Below are 15445 nucleotides of genomic sequence, written 5' to 3' on the forward strand. Positions count from 1 at the left end.
AAAGCACCGCCTCACTTCGGTACAGGACCATGTCCACCAGAAAATGGGGGACGCAGCTTTTCATCGCTTAAAATTAAAACTCGACTACGGTGTGCTTACAAAGGGTAGATAATACAAGCTGTAGTTGTCAGAAGTTTTCGCATCGACAAAACTCATATTTAAGAAAGATATGTAGTGGGAGAGTGCTGTTGGGAGTTGTGTTTCTGCGTCACCCCCCCCCCACGCACGCGGTGCTATGGGAATGGTACGGTCCACCCCCACCCCCCAGCTCGAGGCTGTTTTTGTATCCGCTTCAGAGCGGATTGAACCGCCAACTGGAGGACATAGAAACGGACCAGGGTGACGACGGTCACTGTAACTTGTACGGAAACGCCGAGTTGTACCGCGGAACGGAGGTGTGACGTTGACGGGTCGGAGACAGCGCAGCGCCGCCACGGGGCTGGCATGGAACTAAGCAGCCCGCTTTGAAGGCTCCACTGTGGCTGTATTTTTGCCCCTCCAGCCTGAGCTGCGTAGTCGAGCGAAGCCCCATGTTCTCTCCAAGCCAAGAGGAGCAGAGTTCCCCCAGTAAAGAGCCGGTCAAGTACGGGGAGCTGGTGGTGCTGGGGTGAGTGAGTTCGCGGCGGGGCGGCCGGAGAGCCAGCAGAGCGCGGCCAGCGATCGGGAACAAACTTGAGGCGAGACAGTGTGATTCTGTCTGTGTGAACACTCTCCTCCTCACACATTCTCCTTCCACTCTTTCGACTCCGACGACTGGGAGAATAAATTTCGGGCGTCAGCGCGGACCGTTTCTGGGTGTTTAGTCTTAGTTACTGGTTCAGCGAAGTTACGGTGGAGAGGAGGGGGAAAAAAAAAAGTTCATGGAGAGAGACTGACGACGGGTTGGTCGCCCGCGCGTGCGTTCGCCGCGAGCCTGTGTGTTCCGCCCGAAGCCTTGAAGCTTTAGTGTTGAGAAGGGGTGGCGCGATCCGTTTTCTGCGTGTGTTCCGCTGTACGGGATGTTGTGGTACTTTGGGAAGTAGCGGGGGGAGGGGTGGAATGTAGCAGCTGGATCGCGTGTGTGTCCATGCGCTCATCATCCAGGGTTTCCACCTGGACCAAACCCGGACCTTCTGTCTGTGTCTTCTGCAGACTGTTCCTAAGTCTCCACACACACCCGCAGCTGGAGCGCTAGATGCCCCTCAGGCTCCAACTGAACAGAACTGGCCGTTCCGAGCGCGCTCCCGACAACCTGCTGGTCCCAGCGGCGTCGCGCACAGCTGTTGGGCCATCGGCAGTGTGTGTGTCTGCTCGGATTCAGCCGTGTAATTTGGAGATCTGGCGCTGCAGAGTGTTTAGTGCTCCTCGCCTGTCCCTCTTTGACACTTTGTTCGCACAGATTCGCTGAACTGTGCTAAGTTTTGATTTTTTTTTTGGCAAGATTTACTGTGCCAAACTGCAGTAAAAATGTTGTGTTGCTGAAGACTGTATCCACACAGGAAACCCTCACACCTGATGCCAGAGGGGTGAGGTACAGTAATATTCTGATGCTTAGTAGACATGTTGTATGGAAAGAGTGAAAAGTGTGAATGTTTTCTGAAGATTTTTCACCTCCTGTCTATGCTGCACATGCCTGTGTGTGTTGGTTCCTATCCTCAGGTTTTGCTGCACGAGATGCTTCAAATGTGCCATGTGCCACCCATCATGACGTTATCTGTTGCTTAAAATAAACACCACGCACATGACTCTGTAAAAAATGAACACCAGCTCTTCTTTGACAAGGTTTGCTTTCCCTATAGGAAGGGATTCCTGACTCGCTTGCCCATCAACTTCAATGCACCTGCAGACATTTCTGAAAGTATATGATGCAGCTCTTGTAGTTTTATACAGGTACCTTTTAAATTTTGATGATAATTTGAAATAATGCAGAAGTCCCCCCCCCCCCCTTTTGGGAGCATCCAATTCTTTGAGGTCCATGTGCACCACGGTAGTTAAAAGCATTTGGTGCCAGGTGTCTTCTGAATCATTCAGATTGCTGCTGCTTGTTTCTTCTCTTCATCACATGTAAGAACATATCTACCACACGATGCTTGAAAAAGAGCTTTGTCCAAAAGGTTGTGTTCATTTTCAGTGTTGCAGACAGAGCTCGAGTAAACTCGATTGCTGCTGTGGCAATGTTGCTGAACAGTGACAATTTGATGAGGGCTGCAGTAGATTTTAAATCTTCCTTACACGTAATCGATTTGTTAGACTTTTCTTCCCCACCTCAGTGTAATTGCTGTTTTAAAATGCAGTTGCAGCGCTCTGGATTTGAGTGGCAGATGGCACAATAAGCCAAAACATGGTCATGAGCCCATGTCCATGCAACCCAGTTTGTTGGTCACAGGAATAGTGATCTGAAGCCTTCAGTCACCCTCTTCTTTGCTGGATGGAGGAATTTGGGACCTTCAGTGACACTTTCCGGCAGTACCTCTTCCCAGGGCTTCAGTGCTGGCAGGCAGAAGCGGGCAAGTGAGCTAGGGAAGGGGGACAGAGGAAATGAAAGGCGGTATTGATCAGTGCACAGGAACCCCATCGTGCCCGGATCTCTATCTATTGTGTCTGTGGGACAGAACCTACTGATTCTGCTGCCCAATGAACAGGCTCCCTGTGTGAGAGGGACTGAGTGATGGGAGGGTGCGCATCCCTGGCGGTGACTTAGTATGGTTGGAACATTGGGCCCCTAGACCACGCGCCGCCTTCGGCCTGGCTGCCGTCCGTCACTAAAACTGCGAAAGGGAACTCCACGAGACAAATTACATAGGGATGCACAGAGGCAGTAGATCTGTGAGTGGTATTGGAGGTACTAACTAGTACCCTTTGAGCTGTGGAAGTAGAATTCCCTTTACTGGTTTAGTGCAGATGGAATGGAGCCCTTTTTGTGATAAACAGTCCAGGAAAGTCATTGGATTTTAAAGCTCTGTGATTTCATGACCCTTTAATGTGGAACCCTCCTCCCTATTTGTGTTTTCCTTTCTGTGCTCCCCCAGTCTGCTTTCAACTGATTTACTTCTGGCTTGATGGTGAAAAATGTCAAATGTGTAATAGAGCTAAAAATCTCCTGAAAATACTAGCAATCGTGGATTGCATGCTCCTTGTAACTGATGCCTTTTTTCACTACTGTTACTTAATACATTTTTTTTTTTTTTTTCCCTATGTCTTCAGTGGTACCTATCAGGTTTCTCTTTAGGACCTTTAAACTTTCTTGTCTGTATAACTGTCCCTAAATCTGAATTAAAAGCTACTTAATCTCATAAACCCCCTTATCCTGGTGTTACTGCTTTGTCAGCACATGATTAAGATTGCCAAGGATCTACCTGATGTCACACTTGTTAGTGCTTATACTGTTTTGCATTACACTATATAGTGTTAAATTTTTCCCTGATTCAGACATGGAATATTAGTAGCTATACTAAGGGTGAGAATAAGTTTGCCAAAGATGTTAATTGAATTTCAAGTTGCTTGATGTGGTTAGTTAATTTCAGTGTTTGACTGTCAAGGGATCCTTTTCAAAGAAAGATCACTGCCTTACTTCCTATCAAAGATAAAAATGTCATCTTTGGTATATGCTAGCCAATGTCGTCGAGAATCCCTGAAATCCTGAAAGAGAAATTTCAGGAATACATGGATGGGAATGAGCTTGTCGGTCAGCGCAGGGCTGTCTGCTCATAAGGTGAGGTCCTTGGTGGCCCCGGTGGTGGCACTTTCAATGCCTAGCTGTCACATAGCTCGCCACCCTGCTGAATGGGGTTAGCTTGGGTATCTGAGACCAGTCTCAGATGCTCTCCACATTCAAAGGCTGGCCTACTTTAACCTCCCTGAATGAGTTTGCTAGCCTTTGTAGTGGGGGTGCTAGTGTGAGGACCCGTTCGCAGTGCAACATACAGGGCTCTTCTGGGTAAAGATCTAGTCGAGAAATGTGTGCTTCGTCATCTTGAAGTTAATAATTTATGTTAAACTTTGTGTTGCATAACTGAGGGATAATACTACAGCTCTGGGATGTTGCTACATCATGGATTACAGGTTTGTGTGTGTATGTTGAGCAGGGGGGTAGGGTTGTCACAGAGGGGCTGTGCTTACTCATATGTTTGACTGTGACGAAAGCCCACGTTGCATAACATTCCTTGTGTGCTGCTAATAAAAGCCAAGCTTGCTGAGAGTTTCAGGATGTTGCGTGGTGACCATGAGCAGCGGAAAGACCCAGAAAACAAAAATTGCTGATAGCTTGGAGCTGCTTTCCATACAATAGAACTGGAGTTAACGGCATGCTTACGGTACTCACTGGCTGGAAAAAAATTGTCAGATTTATATTGCTTAGTAACAGGCAATGCTATATAATAATGATTCACACAATTGATGTAAATGAAGACATGCTTTTTTTTTTAATATCTCAATTTGTCTGTGGTATTTATCCAATAGCACTCTGTTTTCAGAAGGTCAGGCAAATTTTTTCCCTTTAACTTGATCGATGCCAGGAACATGTCAAAGGTCCTTCATATGCCTAGTGATTGCCTGTTTTCCTCAGGGGTTTTTGTATGGTAATGCTGGAAACGTGATGTTCCCTTCCACCAAGTGAGTGCCATTCTGAATTTCTGACAAAGACTTGGGATGGGTTGGGTTTGAGGAAATTTTATTCTTTGCACCCAGCCATTGTTTTAGTTAATCTTTGTTAGTTTTTTTCCCCACCGGATTAACTTTCTCTACAGTTGGTAGGAGAAAGGACTGCTGCACGCCTCAGAGACCTGAGCCCAGGGCAACGGATAGAGCCACTAATCCCCATCTACGTATCAGGAGCTAAATCTGCTCTCCACCAAACCGAGGTCAAAAGCGAAAGGGATTACTAATTATCTAGAGAAGCAATCAGGCGGATGTCCTTCTGCAGAGGAAGAGACTGTTCCTGAATGTGCAGACTTCCTGCTCCCCCGCTTCATTTAAATTTTTAAAGTCACTGTGAACACTCTGACCTGGATCTGATCAATGTCCAAATTATCCATGCTCTACAATTCGGCGTTAGTTAACAGCTGCTGTCGAGGGCTTCAGTGAGCCGAAAGTCATTTGGTGGGCTTTGATTTGGACGCTAACTGTGGTATAGTTGAGGTCTCTGAGCTAGATGGTTGGCTGTGCTCTCTCACTGGCCAGTAATCAATTTATGGGGGGTAACCTTTGTTAGAAACTCCAGAGGCTCATGCTTTGGATGTCTCTTTTGTCTGTAGCTTCCAGGCTCTTGTGGACTGTACTGCCAGAGGGTCTTGTCTCTGCAGCAGCCGTAGCCCCACGTCTGTAGAAACACAGCTCCCACTGTGACCATGTGTTCCCGGCCTGCTAGCTGGGGGGGTGACAGGTGGCCCTGCTGGAGGATGGGCAGGGGGGTACTTGGACTGGGGTGTTGCTGAGCCATTGGCATGGCAGTAATGAGGATTTTGGTGAGGTGAAGGAGAATGAAATCTGCAAGAGTTTGTTGTTCTTGAATGGTTCAGTACTGTATCTGGCAGTAGAAATGATAATGTGAGAATCTAGGGTTACAGTATCAGAGCTCACTAACTTATCAACCTCTCACCCCCTGTTTTAAAAAAAAAAAAAAATTAACAGGAGATGCCTAGAGGCTTGACACTTTTTGGGCAATAACAGCATTTTTTTTTTTTTTTTTTTTTTTTTGTGGGCGCTAAGAGTGCAACATGGAGCTGTACAGGGCAGCTGGTGTACATACATTTTCTTTGGCTGGTTGCACTAGGGTAGCAGTTATCTCCCTACCAACTTTTTATAGACCTAACAGGATGTGGAATGTAACAGAATCACACCTATAGTACCTGTAGTTTTGACCACATGACATCAGAAGTTGATATTGTTGTGAACAAACAGACCACATCCCTGCCCCATTCATCAGCTTTATTTATAGCAGTCCACATAATTAAGGTACAGAGGGGCAGGAAGCACAAGGTGAATCAGTGTGTAATCAGTTTCAAATCAGTGTTGCTCATAAACATTGATGAAGTTTTTTTTTTTTTTTTTTTTCTTCTTCTTCTTTTCTCCTCCTCTTCGTTTTGACATTTGGAAAGCTTTGACTGCAAATGAGCAAATATGTGATATAAAGTCACCGTTTTGAGAAGTACATGCTATTTTTGGCAGACATTGTTAATGTGGACTGCTTGTCACTAAATTTAACTATTGCTTTTGGTACTCAAAACCTCTAAATATTCATAACAAAATACCACATACTTGGAGGGTAGTAGTTTAGAAATGCCAAGGTATTTTAAAGAATTTATTTTTACTTGGAGGCTGTGTGTACATTATGGTACCACAATGAATTGAATGCTGTAACAGGAAGGAACAGCAAACATCTCGTTGCTGGAGAAAAAACAAAGTACTGTACTATAAATGGTACATACTTGTGCTACGTGTTCTTCAGTTACCTTTTATTATTATATTGTGAATTGCAAATTCAAACATATAAAGGCGTGTTCAAATTTTGATTGCGTTAATTCATCCCTCAGTAGGCCTAGTGGTTTCTGCAGGGTAAAAGTGTAATGAAACATGGTCGCAAATCAATGTACAGTGGGGACCCTCTGTATAAAGGTTTTAAACCACTGCGCAAACATATGATTTCAGTAGGTTTCAACAGTTGTTGACCAACTGCTGTAATACAAAAATGATAGTTTGAAGTGTCTTATAGGCTTTGAATAACTGCGACATGTCTGTGTTAATTGCTAATCAAGATTAATGAGTGTGAAAGATGAAGTGCTTAAATATAGTAAGAGTGTTGTTCATAACACGTGCATGAACCACTTTGTTTGACAAATGGTGTGTTACTCAGGTTTGCTTGGCTCACTAATTCATCTTTGGTCTGCATAAGCATTACTAATGAGCTAAAAAAAAAAAAAATTAATTTTTTTTTTTTTTAATGGATTTTGGTACTTTGAGTAAAATAATTCAAAAAGTGGATTATACAAAAATCCATGGGTTTATAAGGCTCCTTAGTCACATCTTGCTATCTGAAATACTTAGCAGAGGTGAAGTTAGAAATGTTGCATTGAGTGCACACTTGAGGCACTGTAATATTGTTTTTCTGTATTCTCTAACAACATTGTTCCTATTGCTAAAGATATTTTCAAAACATTTCTTCTACATCAAAAGTTATTTCCCTTTTTTGGTAAAATGAGAAATGCATCTTTGGACTCATCTGAATCACCCACTTTTTTTGAAATTGTGGGATCCAAAATTATGAGGGTGCACTGTATTTATTTTTTATGAGGAATATGTGTAGTAAGTATCCCGTGTTTTTGTAGATGTTTTTTGTCTTCAGTCTGGGTTAGTTTTTGTGATGCCATAAAATTGAACCCAATTCTGTAGCTAAATTACAGTGTGGGTTTTTTCCACAAATGCATAGCGAAGCCTGTCAAACTTCAGCTGACATTTTTACTAAGATATTTCACAGCTGCTGAATTAACAATACTGGTAAAGGAAAAACTAAAATTGAAAATAAAATATTTTAAATGATCCTGAAGTCCGTTTATAGCTTTCTTAACAGGCTGAATCTGTTTCTCATCAACTGCAGTTCCAAGAAATGCAAAGTATGTTCTTTTGGATTCAGAGACACTATTGCTTGGGAATGCTGTCACACCTCTGCTAGATGTACCAAAAACATTTGTTTACAGTGAAAGTTCAGCTGTGTTTAATTTCAAAAATGCTTGAGGAATGAAGTGTAGTGGAGCACCCCATCTCTTTTCCTTGCCTGGGTGTAGCGGGAAACAGCCTTGTTCCAGTGTAACGCTAACAGTTTGGGCAGAGCCCAAGCATGGGCCACCCTTCATTGTGTAAGGTGACTCAGTCTGCTGCTTACTCTCTGGTCTGTTGCAAACACCTCTCTCAGTAGTCTGTCACTCACACTTTGTGGTGGGTGTGTCACATGTTTGTGATATGGCTAGGGTGCATGCCTGTGTGACAGTTGGAGATTGCAGCCCCTGAGCTGGACCAAGTTAAGCTCTGGCTCAAGTTTTCACCATAGGGTTGGTTTCCTGACAAACCATAAGCCTGCAGAATGAAGCATTCTATCCATCCCATAAATACAGGTTACTTTCATCAGCTTTCCATCATGGGCTCAGTGGGATATCACCTTTGACCATACCCTCTACCACAGCAGAGTTGTGGAGCTCCACAGATTGGATGCACATGGTGCCCATAAAATGAATAGTGCTCCTGGGATTTTGTCCCTGTCCCCATCCCCCCTACTGAGAAGCTGCCTTTCCCTTTACCTGTCCTGAAATTCCCCTATAACACCAATGCCCTCGTGCTTTAAATGCAAAACCAGTTTTTTTGTTTCCTCTACAGCTGAAAAGGTGCTGCAAGTGGTGAAGATGTGATTAACTTGTCTCTTTCCCTCTTTTCCCACCTTTGACAGATACAATGGCTCCCTGCCCAACGGAGACCGGGGCCGCAGGAAAAGCAGGTTTGCGTTATACCGCAGAGCCAAAGCCAACGGTGTCAAACCCAGCACTGTGCACATCCTGAACTCTCCGCAGGCGAGCAAGGTGAGCACCATACTCTGTGGCTAGTCCTCGAGGCTGTACATCTTGGGGAACTGGTGGCCTACAGGGAGCCTTTAATAATGTCTGCCTCTTGTTGCGCCACATGTTACATTTGGGATCTGGAAATGGAAATACAAATGCATTTGGGATTAACCAGTCCTCTTAACTTGTTTCACAGTGTTTTGCTTTACAGGAGCAAAAGCAGCCAAGGACAAGATGTCTGTACTCCGGAGTTTTGAATTTGGTAGCTTAGCAGTATTGCAAACAAGCAAGAAGTTATTCATGCTGACATTTCATAGAAGCACACGTTTCACAGTACTCTTGTGTGTATGTGCAGACTCATACCTTGACACAGTGTACTACTCCTTGTAATCCCTGTTGTGATACAGCAGCTCCTGGCCGCACGTTGAGGGTTGTGTCTAGCTGATGGCAAGGTCTCGTATTTTGAAGTGTTTGTAGGTTCCTGCAAAGAGCAACCTGTTTTCACAAGATCATTATCAGGAACTGAGTGATGGCTTTCCAGTGAAACTGACCCCCCTTCTGGTGCTGCCTTCCTGCCTTGCAACTCGTAGGGCATTTGCTTTGTTAGTCCTCTGTGAGCCCCTCGATGGCAGTAAAGAAGGGAACGTGCTTTCTATGAAACCACCCCAGTACATGCCTCTTCTTTCTTTTCAAACACCAAATTGTGTTGACATCTGTGTTGTGTACAGCTGCCTTGTTCTAATGTCTTCCTTGAACTCTTCTTGAGTGCACAGCTGGATTATGGGAAGAGACTCCTCCCCACAAAAAAATGCATATACTCATTGGCAGCTGCTCTGTGCAGGCTGTATTGGTGTCACCCCCCCTCCCCCCCACCTGTCGTGTGGGTTTGCAATAGCCAAAGTGTGAAGAGCTCCTGTGACCAATGACAGACTCTAAAGACACTAAAGATTTCCTTCTCCGTGGATCAGACCCCATAAGCACATTCCCTTCCCATTTCACAGAGCCTGAAAGAGGTTTTTATTTCAAAGCCGGTGACGCTTGTTCCCCACTCTAAACTGGAGCGTCAGTGAGTCATGCGCTATCCTTCAGTTGTGTCGTATTGTTGAAATGAGGCAGCGTCAGAGACCCAGAGGCAAAAATGACTGACTCTGTGCCCGAGCTCTATATCCTTTGATCTCCCTCTCTCCCCGCCGCCCTTCCTGTGAACAAGCATTCTGTACATTCTCCCCCTTTCTACTATGATTGGACAGTCTTGTTAGAGAATTCAAATCCAGCTGTGTTCTCTTAACTGTTCCACCCCCAATACACACAGACTCAGTTACTCTACCCCCCTTTACTGTCAAGGTTGTGACCCTTCTTTCTCTGATTGGTGGGAGAGTACTGTGTTGCTAGGCAGTTTTTGGAACTGGGTACCTCCTGGAGGGGGAGTTGATGTAGGTGGGTTGCGTCAGGTCTGTCAGGCAAAATTAGTTCTGAAGGGGACTGGACCAGAAAGTTCCCAGCAGCTGGTTTATGTCATTTGGAGAAACTGGTCTGGTGCAGACTATAAGGGCTTTCACGCTCCTGTTGTTGGGGATGCCAACTTCTGGTCGTGCTGATTCTTATTTCAGGATTGGAGGACTATATTTCGATTAAAGCAGATTGGGGAAGTGAGTTGTCCTATTGTACCCGACATCGTGAACTGTTAAGCATGGGTTCATTTTCAACCAATCCAGTCTGGAGATTTAGCCCCCCAACTTTGACCTACATACAGGAAGGCACGTGCATGATTCATGCTGTTACAGCGTGAGTTGAGAGGAAGGAGAACATGAAGCAGAAGGAAGACCAGACACTGCACTGTGCTCTTAATGGAAGCCGGATGCAAACTGCTCTTAAAAGAACACCATTTCTGCGGTGATCAACGTTTACAGACATTCATGTGAAAGGAGGCCGTTTCAATCCTTCACTGGCTTGTTTTTTCTTATGCTGCAGAACATGTGTAAGGGTATTTTGGTCCAAGGATTTTTGGGAAATGGGAGCCATTGTTTCTGTTGGCTTGTACTCTTCACCACAGCTCTGTGGTAGAGGCTAAAAATAGCTTTTCTTTGGGAGCCTGCTTTCATTTTATCTGGGATCTGCACCATACCTCTACACCCACCTCTGGACCACCTCCTCCTCATGCAGCTGGAATCAGGCTATATACTGTGGTCTTTTTCCGACTGGATAGGATGTCAGTCAGTTTGCAGGTTTGTCTCTACAGGAAGATGCGCAGGTGAGAGAGATCAGCCAACTAGTAGACTAGTAAAGCAGCTAGGATTTGATGCTGAAGGCTCTTTAAAAAGCAGCAGTTTGGCTGTCCTTGTTCCCCTACACATGCATACCCCTGTTGCCCCTCCCCGCCTACCCAGCTGTGCTTGTGTACTTGTTTGTGCTCTGGTGGAAGCAGAGCCGTATTCACGAGGAGCCTCTGCAATCTTGTCTTGGCTGCCAGGGAATCTCTCTAATTCTCTCCCATGTTTTCTAATCTCTTCTTTGCGCCCACTCAGGAGGACACATGTTCCATTCCAGTATCTTTCCTTAACTAAGGGGACCCCCATCCCAGCTCCACAGTGTGATGAATTTCTGTTCCATGTGCCCAGGCAAGCAACCCAGGAAGGGTTAAAGGATTGTCTCCTGATTAGGACAGTCTCTCCTGGGCCCAAGTTGTGCTGTTTTCTGGATAGAATACAGGTTTCCCTGCTTTAGGGTACCTGAAGCTATGTTGGCCTGCCCATTGTTTTTAGCCATGTCTGACTTTCGAGAGCCCTCTTCATTTTGCTTTCTTGATCGAACTCCAGCTGCATCTTCTGCCATACAGTTCTGTCTGTACTGATGGCACTCTCAGGCTGAACCATACAGTGTCGCCTGTCCGAATGGTGCGGTAGAATGGGTCGCTATCTTTCTGTTGCTACGGTCAGGTGTACACTTATGGAAAGTGGCGGGTATGGTTACTGCCTTGGGTCTTTGGCTGATCTTTCAAGCAGTGGCATGAAGTACAGACTTGCTGACACAGGGTCTTAGAATCACTGTAGATGAATTACTTGGCAAAAGCGAACCATACACAATAGGACTAATGAAGACGTATAGAGAATACCCCGATTCCCATCTTGTCAGGTTAATGTGGTCCTGTGGATTGTTTCCATTGGCTTTGGCACAGGGAAGCGCCGTCGATGTGGGCACGTGAGGTCCGAAAGCAGCTGTTTGATGTAGCCTTAAAAATGAATGCCCACTGCGCATACCTCCATGTGTCCCTGCTCAAAGCAGCCATTTTGATATGTCCTCCACCCTGCAGATTTAGCTCTGGAGAAGAAAGTTAAGACAGTCCTTTGTGTGTGTGTGTGTGTGTGTGTGTGTGTGTGTGTGTGTGTGTGTGTGTAACATGGCTGTTCCAAAGGATCGGTGTTTTGGTTATCTAAATGTGTCTGCTGACACAGCTTCCTCTCTTATTCTTTTGCTGTGCGCTTATGTTTGGTTTCCACGCCAGCTGCACAGTCTCACAAATGTGACCCACTTTCTTCTCTGCTGTACCAGGCGCTCTGCTGTGTGTATGTGTGTGTGACAGAGCGGCATGGCTCTTGGTGGAAGGAGCTGCCTTTATACAGATTGTCACTGCCCCTGTGGACAGACACATCCTGAGAAAAGTGCAGGTGGAGAAGAAGCAGAAGGAACATGGTGTTAAGTGTAACATGGTCACTCTTCTTTCCCATGATGGCTGGGTTCTGTCCTTTGTCCACACAAAGGTTCCTTTGTTGCTTAGCCTTGCTGCCGATAAGTATCACAAGAATTTAATTCTCATCAAGCCTCTTGACCAATTTGTGACCCAGATGATCCGAGGCAGTAAATGAGTGTCATAATCGTTTTCCTTAGTCATAACTCTTGAATGCGTTATTTGGTGATTTTGTCCTGTATTAAATAATCACCTGATGGACTTTGGAATGTAGGCGAGTTTATTGAAGAAATTCTTGCATTGTAAAACAGCTTATGCAACTGAAGCAGTTAAACACTGCTTGCCTTTGTTGTCCCTGTGTTGTCATGGCATCATGTGTTTCAGGCGGTGAACTGCAGGGGGCAGCACAGCATCTCCTACACGCTCTCCCGGAACCAAACTGTGGTTGTTGAATACTGCCATGACAAAGACACAGACATGTTCCAGGTAAAAAAAAAAAAAAAAAAAAAAAAGAAAACACAATAATAATGGAAGTGTTTCTCACTCCCAAAAGTGTGGTAGGTTTGTCAAATGTTCCAAACTAAGTCTGCATGCAGCTCTTTTATAATGTTGATGCATGTGTACAGCATTAACAACTGTCTACTGAGGCATCTGAGAAGCAGGAGGTTAGCGAGCTGATTTAGATATGGAAGGAGATATAAAGTGAGATGAACATTGTGGGCCTCTTTCAGATTGGCCGTTCGACAGAGAGCCCCATCGACTTTGTTGTGACGGACACAGTATCTGGGTGTCAGGGTGGAGAAGAGACTCCCATCACCCAGAGCACCATCTCGCGCTTCGCCTGCCGCATAGTTTGCGAGCGTAACCCCCCCTTCACTGCCAGGATCTTTGCAGCTGGCTTTGACTCCTCCAAGAACATTTTCCTTGGGGTTAGTATGGCACGGATCTACAGGGTGGGGTTTTGAGTAGATAAACAGTGAGTAGTACAGCTGTAAAGTAGACAACTGAATGTTTATTTTGTTGCTCTGCTTGTAACAGTTTTAGTCTTGATATGTTGAGAATTTTGTTAGGTTATAGTTTAGCCTGGTGCATTAGATATTCAAAAATGCACTGTTTTACTGGAGTAATTCAGGTATTTTTTCTCAAGGCAGATGAAGTGAATTGAAACGGTGACTTTCAGGTTGTGTTCATTACTATAGTGGGGTCACTTATAAGTCCTGTGTAACTCCTGCCTCTTTCCCTCTTTAAGGAAAAAGCAGCTAAGTGGAAGAACCCAGATGGCCACATGGATGGGCTGACCACCAATGGTGTGCTGGTGATGCATCCTCGTGGCGGCTTCACAGAGGAGTCGCGACCTGGTGTGTGGCGGGAAATCTCCGTCTGTGGGGATGTCTACACCCTCAGGGAGACTCGCTCTGCACAAACCCGCGGCAAGCTGGTGAGTGCTGACAATGTTCGCTCGCAAGCCACAGCCAATTACAGTGGCCCGTAGTTCCTTGAGGGGCAAACTGACCCACTAGTTACCGCTCAGGGTGGTCGGCCTGTTGCCGTCAATGACGGACAGGCAGGAGCTGGTGCTGAAAGCATGCTGTGACTTTCGTGGACAATGTCCACATGTTGAAACCAATAATGAAGCCTGACCGCCCTCAGCACACAAAGCCTATAGATCTGTGAAATGATGTTTAAATATTTGATTATGCAGTGGTTCTTTCGTGTGCTTTGCGTAGCCCATGGATTACAGCATTCATACTGTTAATGATTGACCTGGACGTGGGATGTTGGGCTGGGGCCTCTGGGAACTGTCAGCTGTGTCTGCAGAGGAATGGAGTGACAACTTTGTACCTGTTCATACCAGCATGTGTGCTCCTGTTCCTGTAAACTTACCTGTTCTCTGTGCTGCCCCAACAGGTGGAGAGTGAGAGTAACGTGCTGCAGGACGGCTCCCTGGTGGACCTGTGTGGTGCCACGCTGCTGTGGCGCACAGCGGACGGCCTCTTCCATGCGCCCACACAGAAGCACCTGGAGGCACTGCGGCAGGAGATCAATGCGGCTCGGCCGCAGTGCCCTGTAGGCCTCAACACTCTGGCCTTCCCCAGCATGCAGCGTAGTCGTGCCCTGGCCACACTGGAGGACAAACAGCCCTGGGTGTACCTGGCTTGCGGCCATGTCCACGGCTACCACGACTGGGGCCACCGCTCAGAGCGGGAATCCAACACGCAGCGCGAGTGCCCTATGTGCCGTGCTGTCGGACCCTACGTGCCGCTCTGGCTGGGCTGCGAGCCTGCTTTCTACGTGGATGCCGGTGCTCCCACACACGCCTTTGTGCCCTGCGGACATGTGTGTTCCGAGAAGTCGGCCAAATACTGGTCTGAGATCCCACTGCCACACGGCACGCACGCCTTCCATGCCGCCTGCCCTTTCTGCGCAGCTCCACTCAGTGTCACGCAGGGCTGCGCCAAGCTCATCTTCCAGGGCCCCATCGACTGAACTTAGGGCCTCGTGGCAGCTTACACTGTGAAGCTCATGCTTTTACTTTTATTATTATTTTTTTCCATTAATATAACTCTCTTTAGCAGGACAAGAGGACAAATTACTTTGTGGGACTGTACCTCTCTGTGTGAGGTCTGCTGAGTTGCTGCTGTGGGTGTGCAAGACAGTACCTATATCCTAAAGCGCGTGGCTTTTTCGGCATAAGTCAGACCCACAGCAACCGAATTCCATTTTTTTTTAAGCTAGATAGGGTCCTCTCAACTGGTTTAGTGCTCTTTTCCAACTAAGCTAATAATGCAGAGTGTTAAACTGCCATACATTTCTCTGTAGTAGAAGGGCTAACATAGGGTGAAACTGTGTCATTTCCCATTTGCATCGGTAGCCTGAAACAAGTGTGGCATGAACAGCAGAGTCATGTTGGGAAGGGATGAACTTTACTGTGTGGTCCTCTGAAGTACAGGGACTTTTTACAGGGCCAGACAGCTGGACTGTTGGCTGGGAGTAGGTAGAATGGAGCCAAAGGGCTTGTGGGTAGCTGGTTAACCACTCCCTTTTGTCTTCTAAACTCTGACTGGTAGGAGAAGTTGGAAAATGTAGCAGTTTAGAGCATCATCCATAGATTGGAGAGCATCTTTCCATGTATATTTTTTTTTTTTTCCCCCCTTATTGTATAAAGTCAGATTTTGGTGCCTGGGGTCCCAGCCAATCCCTGGGAATGTTTTTAGTAGAAAAAAAAGAGCTATTTTAA

The 15445-nt window shown here is 46.0% G+C and overlaps 1 protein-coding gene across 1 annotated transcript; it reads left to right on the forward strand.

Moving 5' to 3' along the window:
* Positions 1–311: 311 nt before the first annotated feature.
* LOC108941509 (E3 ubiquitin-protein ligase pellino homolog 2) lies at positions 312–15236 on the forward strand. The gene is made up of 6 exons (XM_018764242.2): positions 312–607; positions 8414–8543; positions 12592–12693; positions 12939–13136; positions 13457–13645; positions 14116–15236. Exons 1-6 carry the CDS (start codon positions 531–533, stop codon positions 14692–14694), a joined length of 1275 nt encoding a protein of 424 aa, XP_018619758.1. The 5' UTR covers positions 312–530; the 3' UTR covers positions 14695–15236.
* Positions 15237–15445: the final 209 nt, after the last annotated feature.

This window comes from Scleropages formosus, chromosome 15, assembly GCF_900964775.1.
Source record: "Scleropages formosus chromosome 15, fSclFor1.1, whole genome shotgun sequence".
Lineage (NCBI taxonomy): Eukaryota > Metazoa > Chordata > Actinopteri > Osteoglossiformes > Osteoglossidae > Scleropages > Scleropages formosus.